This window comes from Gadus morhua, chromosome 3, assembly GCF_902167405.1.
Source record: "Gadus morhua chromosome 3, gadMor3.0, whole genome shotgun sequence".
Taxonomy (NCBI): domain Eukaryota; kingdom Metazoa; phylum Chordata; class Actinopteri; order Gadiformes; family Gadidae; genus Gadus; species Gadus morhua.
The window spans coordinates 22,652,318-22,663,790 of NC_044050.1; the positions used below are offsets into that span (position 1 = coordinate 22,652,318).

The following is an 11,473-nucleotide window of genomic DNA, read 5'->3' on the forward strand; positions in this document are numbered from 1 at the left end:
TCCATATAATACCATAGTAACATAGTAAACGTATGTAGGCCTAAAAAATTCAGTTCAATGTTATTGCTTAAGAAACAGATTCCTTCCAACTAACTATTTTACGAAGAATGCAATCAATAATTTCTATAAAAGTAAATGTTTACATATCGACCAGCAACGAAGTTGGAGTAGCCTACCCAAATATTGAATTGTAATACACCAACATTGTCAACTGTGATACATAGCTAACCATAACCCTGTCATACATAGCTAAACAAGCAAATGAAAATGAAATACCTACCAACGCAACTGAAATGTTAATATTAGACAATTAACAATATTATGAATCATCTCCCATAATCATTCAGGTAATCAATACGTCCGTGCCTGTTACAGCTATTTCAATGATGTGTGTTATATATCCGTGTTCAACGCCATTCATGTTAAGTAAAAGGACAAATCTCAGACTTTGGAAGTTAATGGAGTTAATGGAAGTTAATTCGGAATTTAATTTAATTCGGAAGTTAATGGAGCCGTGCACTTCAAAATAGGTCCATAGCAAGGAGCCGTTTGTTTCAGTACGGCTCCTTTCAGCTGCCCACCCAACATCAACTGCTAATAAAACGCTTGAGGAGGCGTTTTGAAAAGAAAAAACTTACATTTTTTTAGAACAGGGTAGAAAGATAATTATGAGCCTTTGATTGATATCCAGACATTTTTTGCGGAGACACAATCCTGTTCCCCACTTGTATTGGAGTGGACGGCGATATCTACTTCTGGGCCACATGAAAAGACGGACCCCCGTCCACTCCCAGCTAAAACAGCTGCAATACCAGGTTTGGCCTCTGAGCACGGGTGGATTGCGGAAGTATATGCCTATCCTGGGGGCCTGGGTTCCCTCCCCATAGTGCCAAAACTAAATTCGCGCACGAGAGCAGAACATCATTCGCGAGAGGCTGTTATTGCGCGCGCAGAGGTCATTTGCGCGCGCGCAGAGATCATTTGCGCGCTCGCAGTTAATATCTACGCGTGTGAAATAATATAATGCGCCCGAATGCATCTTTTATCACATTATTGAATTATGGCGCTAATGTGTCGCCATAGCCGCCGGCCCTCCACTGCGCGTCGGGCCGAACAACGCCCTTTAACAGTGGTATAATGAGCACATACCACAGCCTGTCGTGATCTTTTGCTTAATTCTATTCCGCATATAAATCTATACGTATCAGATGTGTCCATGTAAAGTTAAACGCGGCTACTGTTGAGCCTACAATTTATTTTAACTGTCTCTGCATATTTCCCACGGTCCCACCGGTATAGCGCGTACTCATTAGCCTAGCCTGCTCGACTTTAATCAACATAGTTTTCGAAGGTAGCGCGGATAGACTCGGGATTTACCATAGCCTATTCTAATACACATTTATACACTTTAAATGCAAGGCGTATTATCCACAAGAAATAGGCTAGAATATATTCTAGCTAGAGAGGAAATATTTATAATGATCGGCTCGCTGCATTTGCCTGCTCTATATCCAACCGACCTACATACATTTAGTAATTTAGCAGAAGCTTTAACGTACAGTAGGCTATAAGCTATTAAATGTAACGCTCTGGAGTGCATGACCAGGGCGTTTCAAACAGATAAAACGACTGAGTAACTTGATGTGATAAATAAAAATAATTTTTTTTAGAAAGAGAATAAATGTAGGCTATGCAACTTACCTTAAGGTATCACGCCGGCAAACTGATGTTGGAGGGCTCTTCTCTGGGCATAAATCTTCAAAATTCCCGGGCTTGGCGCAGCCTTAAGGCAAGCCAGATAGATGCCAAAGCGCACCCGTAAGTCATGAAATGCATTCCCGCTCATCACCTTGTCGGCAGGTTAACCAGACATAAGCCATAAGCGCACCCAAAGTCATGACCTGCAGTCCCGCACATCACTTTGTCGGCTGGTTAACCAGACATGAGCCATAACTCAGCCAGAATAACGTGGCGCCCTTTATTTATTATGGCAGATCATAATTAAGCCACAGGTCTCCCACACATCTTATAGAGGAGCTTCTCATGTGCCAAAACAAGCCCAAAGAGGCCAAATGTATGCCTAAACAAAGCCAAAATGATTTGCTATCAGGTAAGTTGGTTTGGTTATTATCACCGGTTTGTCTCTCACGCTGGACAGTTTTTACCAGTGATGCTACTTGGCCTGCAAGCTCCCTGATAGCTGTGTTGTTCTCATCCATTTTTTAAATAGGCGGTTTTCTTTAGTTGGTTTGCTATGTTTAGCTACATTTTGTAGCAGCAGCTCATCACTACTTTTATCATCCCGCAGATACATTCTAATTTCTGCTCTTATGCTGTCGTTTGACAAGCCTGTCATGATGGACTGTGAACACTGAAGATTTCCAGCGATTTGAACGCACCAAGAGACAGAGAGACGGCACAGAGGGGGAAGCAGTTTCTTATAAATTAACAAGAATTAATTCACAAGAGTAGTTCAGTTGATTACATATTGATTACAGATAAATGGTTTTGTTTTGAGGAGGAGGTGAGAATGAAACATATCTAAATCCAGTGTCAACGAGTCATCTTTATTAAAGAATTCATTATGTATCTAAAAAAATCCAAAAAAAAAAATCCAAAACAGGGCCATCCGATACTTTATGGGTGTTCATAAATTCGCACCAATACCAGCTGCAACCGGACGTGGGGTGGGACTCTGTAGGGAGTGCTGGAGTGTGTGTATTATGAGGTTGTGGAACAGGCTGTTGAGGATGGATGACAACAGAGGGGCCAAAAAGGTGTTTGAATGTGACATGCATAAAAGTGGATGATGGGCAAGTGACATGTATGATTTATATTTGGGATTGGGTTGTGGGGATGTTTTAACGGACTAAGTTGTAATGGATCTTAAAATAGGTAAATAACTAATATCCTTCAAAAAGAGAGAGACCTGGTTCTCTGAAGTAAGGTGTCTGCCTAAGCTGCGTACATTTTGTCAAATTAAACAAATTAAACAGAAAACTATATTTTGTATAACTTGTCTAAGAGAAAGAGGGCCCTATGTGTTCAAATTAGGTCAGGAATTCTCCCTCTACACATTGAATGAAGCCGGTGGGTGGGCACCAGTGAGGAGAATAAGCTGTGTCATTTTTGTTAGCGCGATGAAATTGAAAATGAAATTCATTTTATTTTGAATTGTCTGTTTTATCATGATATGCGATTACGTTTATTCAAGAAAGTCGATGTAAAAGAAGTTCATTATATGTGTGATGCAGATATGTTAGCTCATTCATGATTCATGTATAGATGTTATACTATTTTAATTATTCATTTCATATATAAATGTTGAACTTTATTCAGGAATGCATATTATATAAATGTTATACTTTATTAAATTATTCATTATAAGTAGATACTTTTATAATATTGTTATTGATCATATTATCATATTATTTGACACCTTTAACGCAGCATTGGAATCCCTTTCTTCACGTCGAACCCTAGAATCAGGATATTAGAATAAAAATCGGAAGGACTTGGTGGATATTACAAATAGCCAACCATCGTTTTTTTAAGACCTCAAAGACATTTTAGAAGGAGGATTCAGCTTATTAATATGATGAATAAATATGATTAGATCAAGAAAAAATGAGACCCAGCATCTACCATCCCTAACACGATGAAGTCACGTCCTGTGTATTAGAAAAAGAACGCTAATGTTACTTCCTGTTGCTCAGCAATGAGAAAGAGATGGTGATTATAGCGGTTTCCTCTCCTGGTCATAACGAGACGGCTCGCCAGTGATTACGCTCGTGCTTACGCGTGTTCCCAACAGCGACCATTCATGTGCACTTGGGAAACAACAGGTGTTGTGTCGAGATCTGTTTCCCCGTCGAGATGTGTTTCCAGTAGTCCCCGCCCCCGTCCGAAATTACCCGAAGAGCGAAGGAAGCGCGCGTACACAAAAAGCTCGCCCACGAGCTGCTGTGCTCGTACCACAGAGGCACTTTGGAGAGAGCTAAGGTTCAAAACTGACTTTCTTTAGCGAGTTTTATCTGAAGATGTTGTATTGTAGATTTCTATCAATAAAAAATATTATTTTTGTGAGAGACTTTTCATTTTGAATGTTATGGACTTTTGGAAGGAAGTGTGCTCATTCATAATACTGTCAGATACTGTTCCCCCTCTGTTCCATAGGAAAGGAGGTTCACACATCTTTGAAATTCCTACTGCTGACTTATTTCCCCACAACAGATAAGTGCTGTGATTTTCAGGCTGATATCACTAAATTTGACCATTTAGAACAGGTGGAACGCATCCTGACAGTAATATTCCAAGCTGTCAGGATGCGATTCCAAACACCTGTTTGGAATCTAAAAGTACTTCACAGCAGGGTTTTTGTTACACGATAAAAACCAGTCAGAACTTAGTAGGATCAGTTTCAAGTTTGCATGCCTTTATTTCCTTGATGCCTATCACCTACCCCCTTTTGCTTATTTATGAGAAGCACGTACAGTATTGCCACTGTATGGAAGGCAACACTTCCCCGTATCTAGGGCTTGTTTACCAGTACACAACGTTTAAAACTGAGCAACGTCATGCCAACAGACGTTACAAAGTCAATCAATAGTAAAGTATGTGATAAGATGGTTGTTTCTTTTATATTGAGTAAAACGTTCATGTTCCGCCATGTTCATACGCGTCACTAGGTAACCATACGTCACCAACTCTGGTATCAAAATTTGGCCCGAGTTGCCGAACAGAAGTAGAATCATAACAGCGTCATGAGGGGTCATTCACGCGAACTTTACAATAATTTTTAGCAATGTGAACGCACCATATAACGAACAGCGCTTTGTTCTCTGGAAGCTGTCATGCCTCAGTGGCTGATGAGCGCCACCACCCTGAGAGCTGCCCTGAGGCGGTGCAGTCCTCCGTTAGGTCCTCACTGTCAGGAGCACAGCTGCTCCACCAGCACCCGGGCGTCCGCCGTGCGTCCAAACCTCAGCTTCCAGGACTCCGGGGGTCCGGGACCTGGAGGGCCGTGGGGGTCTTCTCCTGCAGCACCGGACACCACCTCCACCTCCAGGCAGCCGTCGGCCTGCCCCGCCCGCATGCCCTGCACCCTGACCCAGGCCTCACCTTTTGACCCAGGCCTGACCCCACCCTGACCCACCCTTACCGTTTGTCTTCATGCCCGGCCGGTGAAGCGAGGGTCCGCTACGGTGTCGCTCAGCGACCTGACCCAGGTGGGCCGCACCGTCACCAAGGAGACGTCGTAGAAACGCCGAAACCCGGCCAGAACATTCTATTTATGTTATAATAATATACATAGTGTGGGATTTAAAGTGTTGGCGTTTTTAAACATGAACCGCAATAAACAAGCTTTGAGAGAGAAAAAAAGAGAGCGAGTGTTACATAATAAATGAGTAAGCGAGTGTTACTTGATAACTTGCATAATAAATGCTGAATGCAGAAGAAGCGTGATTCTCGGGGGTTAAGACACGCCCTTGGAGGGTAAATTACTCAAGGATTGAGGTTGATGTCAGAGATTGCTGACGTGCACAAGATGAAGGTCTACGGCTGGATAGCAGTGGCTGTGTTGCTCGTTCAGGCTCAACAAGGTAAAGAATAAACCTACGCTGAAACTTAACAAATCACTGATGATCACTAGTGATTAGTTAATAACTTTAATTGGTGATTAAGTCATGTCTAGGAATCGGTTACCAATAAGTAATTAAAGAGGCTATGTTTAGATGAGGTAGGGGTTAGACAGTACCGAGACAGGTTATTGAGTAGCAGGTAGCATTTAGACAATACAGAGACGGGTCATTAAGGAGCAGGATGGCTCCATTCAGTCTAGATTGACCCACGCATGAGTCACCGTTCGTCAGCCGAAAGAAAGCAAGCTGTCATCATATGCGAATGTATCTGAAACATTGTTGTACTGTGCCTACCTTTCTTGGGATGTCCAATTCCAAGACCTTGTTATCCTATTATTAAAGGAATACACAAGATATCTGTAAATTGCCGTCTGCTCGTCTTACCCAGAAGTCCAAATTCATCCTTGTGTGAGTTTGCAGAGTTAGCATTTCCTTTCTCTTTGACGCTTTCATGGACATGTAGAGTTAGATGCTGTTCATGTGAGGGGAATTCACTTTTAATACCTTTCCAAAGATTGCCAATTTTTTCAGAATGGTCGCTTATTTAAAACGAGTGCCAGTAACAGTTGAGCATTTGGAATCTAGATACTGGAAATGTAGGAGTTGTGAACCTAGCCGTGCTTCTGGTGTCCACAGGGTCCCCTTCCAAGGTGCACGTGTCTGAAGGGGAAACGGTGGAGCTCATGTGTCCTCACGCCTCTGCACTCCCGGTCCGCTGGGCGATAAAAGTGAATGGGAGCCTGGTCTCCCTGCTGGACCACAACGAGGGCGGACACTTCAGCGTTGCCGCGGACAACCGCACTCTGACGGTGCAGCGGGCGCTATCAGAGCACAGCGGCCTGTACCACTGCCAGGGTAAGAACACAGTGTACCTTAAGGTGGATCCGCCCCTTCAGGTGGACCAACGAGTCACCCCCACTGACTACTTGTGGATCCCGGTGGGCCTGGCACTGGGCGTGGCAGTGGGCGCGGCCCTGGTCATTCTGATTCATAGGAAGCATCGTTCCAGGGAAACACTTCAAAACCACAGGAACGACCCTACACCCGACCTCGTAGTGACCTCTGACCCGACCTCTGAAGGGGTGTACGAAGAGATCCCGGACCAAGGCGACGTCCTGCGACGGGAATCAGGCGGTGCAGCCGTTTATCATCTGGCCTATGCCCCGCCCCACGGTAACCACCCCTACGCCAATGTGGATGAACCATGGTCCATGGAGCGCTAGCCCGCAGTGCTAGGAAACTACGCTAGCCCACGCTGCTCTCCTATTGGAGGGAATTCTGACCAGTCACAACCCTCCTGTTGTAATGTTTATCTTATTTCATCAATTAATATAATGTTCTGAATAAAATGTTATTTTAAATCTTTTTTATACATATTATATTTATATCTATATATATAAATCGATATAGATATATCGAAATAGGGATGTAGAGCTATCCATACAGCTCTGTAAAATCACCTTCACTTCATACTCATAGTGCTCGTCCTTGCCCTGTCCGCGCAGCAGGTAGCGAGGAACGTTCACCTGTAGGGGCCCCTGCTGGGCGGGGGGGGCGCTGGGGACACACACTGCCATGATGTCATCATGAGAGGAGAGAGAGAGACACACAGAGAGAGAGACAGAGAGATGGCACAGAAGGGAGGTATAGAGAAGGGAAGCAGTTTCTTATAAACTAACAAGAATTCATCACAAGAGTAATTCAGTTGATATTGATCACAAATAAATGGTTTTTCTTTGATGCGGAGATTTGAATGAAAGACATGTCTAAATCCAGAGTCAACGAGTCATCTTTATTGAAGAATTCATTGCATAAATAAATGTTATACTTTAAAGAATTCACTATGTATATAAATGATACTTTTTTAATTATTCATTTCATATATAAATGTTATACTTTAGTCAGGAATTCATTACAAATTGTATACTTTATTAAATTATTCGTTATAAGTATGATAATTGTATAATATTGTACTTGATCATATTATAATATTATTTAACGCAGCATTTGAATCCCTTTCTCCACATAGAACCCTAGAATCAGGATATTAGAATAAAATCTGAAGGCCTTGGTGGATATTACAAATAGCCAACCTTCGTGTTTAAGACCTCAAAGACATTATAGAGGGTGGATTCAGCTGATTAATACGCTGAATAATAGCATTAGATCAATACAATTCCCTTACGAGACCCAGTATCTTCACCATCCCTAATACAATGACGTCCCGTCCTGTGCATTAGAGAGATACCCATAACATCACTTCCTGTTGCTCAACAGGTAGAAAGAGATGGTGATGATAACGAACAGCGCTTTGTTCTCTGGAAGCTGTCATGCCTCAGTGGCCGATGAGCGCCACCACCCTGAGAGCTGCCCTGAGGCGGTGCAGTCCTCCGTCAGGTCCTCACTGTCATGGACCACAGCGGCTCCACCAGCACCCGGACGTCCGCCGTGCGTCCAAACCTCAAAGGACTCCGGGGGTCCGGGATCTAGAGGGCCTTCTCCTGCACCGAACACCACCTCCAGGCAGCCGTCGGTACTGCCCCGCCCTGCACCCTGCACCCGGGCCCGCGGCCGCACCCCCTACCCCCCTCCTCCCTCCCCCCCCTCCCCCCTCTCGTTACTGGGGCTGCACCAACGTGTTTCCTTTTGTCTTCAGGCCTCTCTCTCTCTCTCTCTCTCTCTCTCTCTCTCTCTCTCTCTCTCTCTCTCTCTCTCTCTCTCTGTCTCTCTCTCTCGCTCTCTCTCTCTCTCTCTCTCTCTCTCTCTCTCTCAGGGATGGGTGAGAGTAACTGTGCGTGGAACAGGAAGTCCGTCCTCCACAGAGACTCCATGCTGGCGGCGGCGGTCATCTACCAAGGTGAGCACAGAACCACTAGAGTCCTCCTCTGGTCAGCGCCAGACCAGGAGGATCCTTCCTGGTCTGGGACTAGTCCAGGGGAGTATCAGAGGCAGTATTATGGGATGGAATCCTGTCAGGTCTGGTGTGAGCTGTAGGTCTATTTTAAGAAGAGGTAGTGACTGTTTCCGCGGTAGACGAGTTGCAGAATGTGTCCACTTCCTGTTTGGTGTCTTCTCTCCCTCTGATATTACCCTCCTCACCGACACTGTTTTTAGACTCTAACTTTAAATGTTGATCTGGTTGGACCCGTCCCCAGAGATGTACGGCCACCCAGACGGCGGCGTCCCCGCCACCTTCCACGTCCTCTACATGATTGGCTGGAAGCCTCACGAGTCCCAGGTAAACAGGATGTGACCTCAGGACAGTGTAGTGCGTGGTGTTCGGTTTGCGTTAACAGCGTGTTTCCTTTTGTCTTCAGGCCCGGCCCGCCAAGCGAGGGTCCGCTACGGTGTCGTTCAGCGACCTGACCCAGGTGGGCCGCACCGTCACCAAGGAGACGCCGTAGAGACGCCGGACCCCGGCCAGAACATTCTATTTGTGTTATAATAATGTACATAGTGTGGGATTTAAAGTGTTGGCCTTTTTAAAGATGAACTGCAATGAACAAGCTTTGAGAGTGAAAAAAATAGTGTTTTTTTAGGATTGGGGCACATCAACATTATAGAATGAGATATTTAAATACTGAATAGTTCTTATAACACATGCCTCCTCCTGTTTGTGTATATTGTTGACATGATGTAGATGTTTATATATATATGATATACTTACATAATAAAAAAGTTTTTTTCTGCTCAAAAGCAGAAGAAGCGTGATGCTCAGGGTTAAGACGCGCCCTTGGAGGCTAAGTTCCTCAAACATTGAGGTTGATGTCATTGATTGCAGCGTTTCTCACGATGAAGGTCTACGGCTTGATAGCAGTGGCTGCGTGGCTCGTTCAGGCTCAGCAAGGTAAAGAACAGCACTACTCTAAAACATAATAAATCAGTAATGATCACTAGTGATAGGTTAATCACTTTAATTAGTGCTTAAAGTCATGTCTAGGCATCGGTAACCAATAAGTAATTAAAGGGGCTATGTTTAGAGAAAGTATGGGTGGGACAATAGAGAGACAGTTCATTGAGGAGCAGGTAGCGTTTAGACAATATACAGAGACAGGTCATTAAGGAGCAGCTAGGGGTTAGACAGTACAGAGACGGGTCATTAAGGAGCAGGATGGCTCCATTCAGTCTAGATTGACGCCTCGTGCCCACTGCCTCCGTCCGTTGACTGATCCCCATTGACTTTGAATGGGGACGGACGCTCAATGCATTGTGGATCCGTGCGCTGAAGGCTCCGTCAAAAAGTTGAAACATTTTCAACTTTTTCGGCCGCGACGGATCCGTCATCCAATCAGATCACGTATGCAAAAATAAGCACTGTGACTCTACTCGGGCTCTGACGACCCTGGAAACCTCCCCCATCAGTCAGCCACGCCTTCTGAGTCCTTTGACTGACGGTGCAGTGGGCATGAGGCGTGACACACGCATACGTCACCGTTCGTCAGCCGAAAGAAAGCAAGTGGTCATCATATGCAAATGTATGTGAAACATTGTTGTACCGCGGGCCTACTTTTCTTTGGTTGTCCAATTCCAAGACCTTGTTATCCTATTATTAAAGGAATACACAAGATATCTGTAAATTGCCGTCTGCTCGTCTTACCCAGATTCAGTCAAGTCCGAATTCAAATTCCTTGTGTGAGTTTGAAGGGTTAGCATTTACTTTCCCTTAGCCGCTTCCATGGACTTGCAGAGTTAGATGCTGTTCATGTGAGGGGAATTCACTTTTAATACCTTTCCAAAGATTCCCAATATTTTGAGAATGGTCGCTTATTTAAAATGAGTGCCAGTAACAGTTGAGCATTTGGAATCTAGAAACTGGAAATGTAGGAGGTGTGAACCTAGCCGTTTCTCTGGTGTCCACAGGGTCCCCTCTCGAGGTGCACGTGTCTGAAGGGGAGACGGTGGAGCTCAACTGCCCTCACGTCTCTGCACTCCCGGTCCGGTGGCAAAAATACATGGGAGGGTACCTGATCTACCTACTGGACCACAACGAGGACAGACACTTCAGCCTGGCCGCGGACAACCGCTCTCTGACGGTGCAGCGGGCGCGAAAAGAGCATAGCGGCCTGTACTACTGCCAGAGTAAGAAAGCAGTGTACCTCACGGTGGATACGCCCCTTCTGGAGGACCTACCAGGAGCCTCGGAGGAAGCTGAGGCGGAGGATACGACCACCCCGTTACTGGGATCTGCTCACTACTGGAGGATCTGGGTGGGCGTGGCCGTGGCCGTGGCCGTGGCGGTGGGCGTGGCGGTTGGCTTGGCACTGGAAGCTACCCTGGTCCTTCGGAATCAAAGGAAGAACCGTTCCAGGAAAACGCTTCAGAACCACAGGAGCGACCCTACACCCGACCCCGTCGTGACCTCTGACCCGACCTCTGACGGGGTGTATGACGAGGTCCCGGACCAAGGCGACGTCCTGTGACGGGAATCGGGCATAGGAAACGTTTATCAGCTGGCCTATGCCCCGCCCCACGGTAACCAGCTCTACGCCACTGTTGATAAACCCAGGAGCGCTAGCCCGCAGCGCTAGGAAACTACGCTAGCCTCTGCTGCTCTCCTATTGGAGAGAATTCTGACCAATCACATCCCTCCAAAAATTATCTGTTGTAATGTTTCAGATATCTGGTATTTCGTGTGGGTGATTATGAGTCTTTCATCCATTAATATAATTTTCTGAATAAAATGTTATTTTAAATCAATCAAGGAGACACTTGCTGGAATCCTTCCATGTTCTATAACAGTAAAAAATATCACACCACTTGTGGTGACCTGGGTTGCTACGGTAACCAACTTATATTTTGCTACGGTAACCGACTGATATATTGCTAGGGTA

General features: G+C 45.1%; 1 protein-coding gene and 1 long non-coding RNA gene across 3 annotated transcripts in view; both read left to right on the forward strand.

Moving 5' to 3' along the window:
* Positions 1 to 11,473, forward strand: part of LOC115540056 (uncharacterized) — a 28,112-nt gene that overhangs the window by 14,986 nt on the left and 1,653 nt on the right. The gene's annotated exons all lie outside the window — the stretch shown is intronic.
* On the forward strand, positions 5,486 to 11,344 carry LOC115540035 (arginine-hydroxylase NDUFAF5, mitochondrial-like). 2 transcript variants are annotated; one of them, XM_030351006.1, is made up of 6 exons: positions 5,486 to 5,603; positions 6,279 to 6,815; positions 8,416 to 8,499; positions 8,798 to 8,880; positions 8,960 to 9,489; positions 10,503 to 11,344. In XM_030351006.1, exons 1-5 carry the CDS (start codon positions 5,522 to 5,524, stop codon positions 9,044 to 9,046), a joined length of 873 nt encoding a protein of 290 aa, XP_030206866.1. In that variant the 5' UTR covers positions 5,486 to 5,521; the 3' UTR covers positions 9,047 to 9,489; positions 10,503 to 11,344. The 2 variants fall into 2 exon arrangements, with proteins under 2 accessions (XP_030206866.1, XP_030206867.1); XM_030351007.1 differs by having other exon boundaries at positions 6,279 to 6,497.

What these genes read in the sequence shown, in the direction of transcription:
- LOC115540035 (XM_030351006.1), top strand. Translation starts at nt 5,522, where the DNA reads ATGTCAGAGATTGCTGACGTGCACAAGATGAAGGTCTACGGCTGGATA. An exon ending in GGCCTATGCCCCGCCCCACG is followed by an intron (nt 6,816 to 8,415) that starts GTAACCACCCCT and finishes TCTCTCTCTCAG; the next exon opens with GGATGGGTGAGAGTAACTGT. An exon ending in GGCGGCGGTCATCTACCAAG is followed by an intron (nt 8,500 to 8,797) that starts GTGAGCACAGAA and finishes ACCCGTCCCCAG; the next exon opens with AGATGTACGGCCACCCAGAC.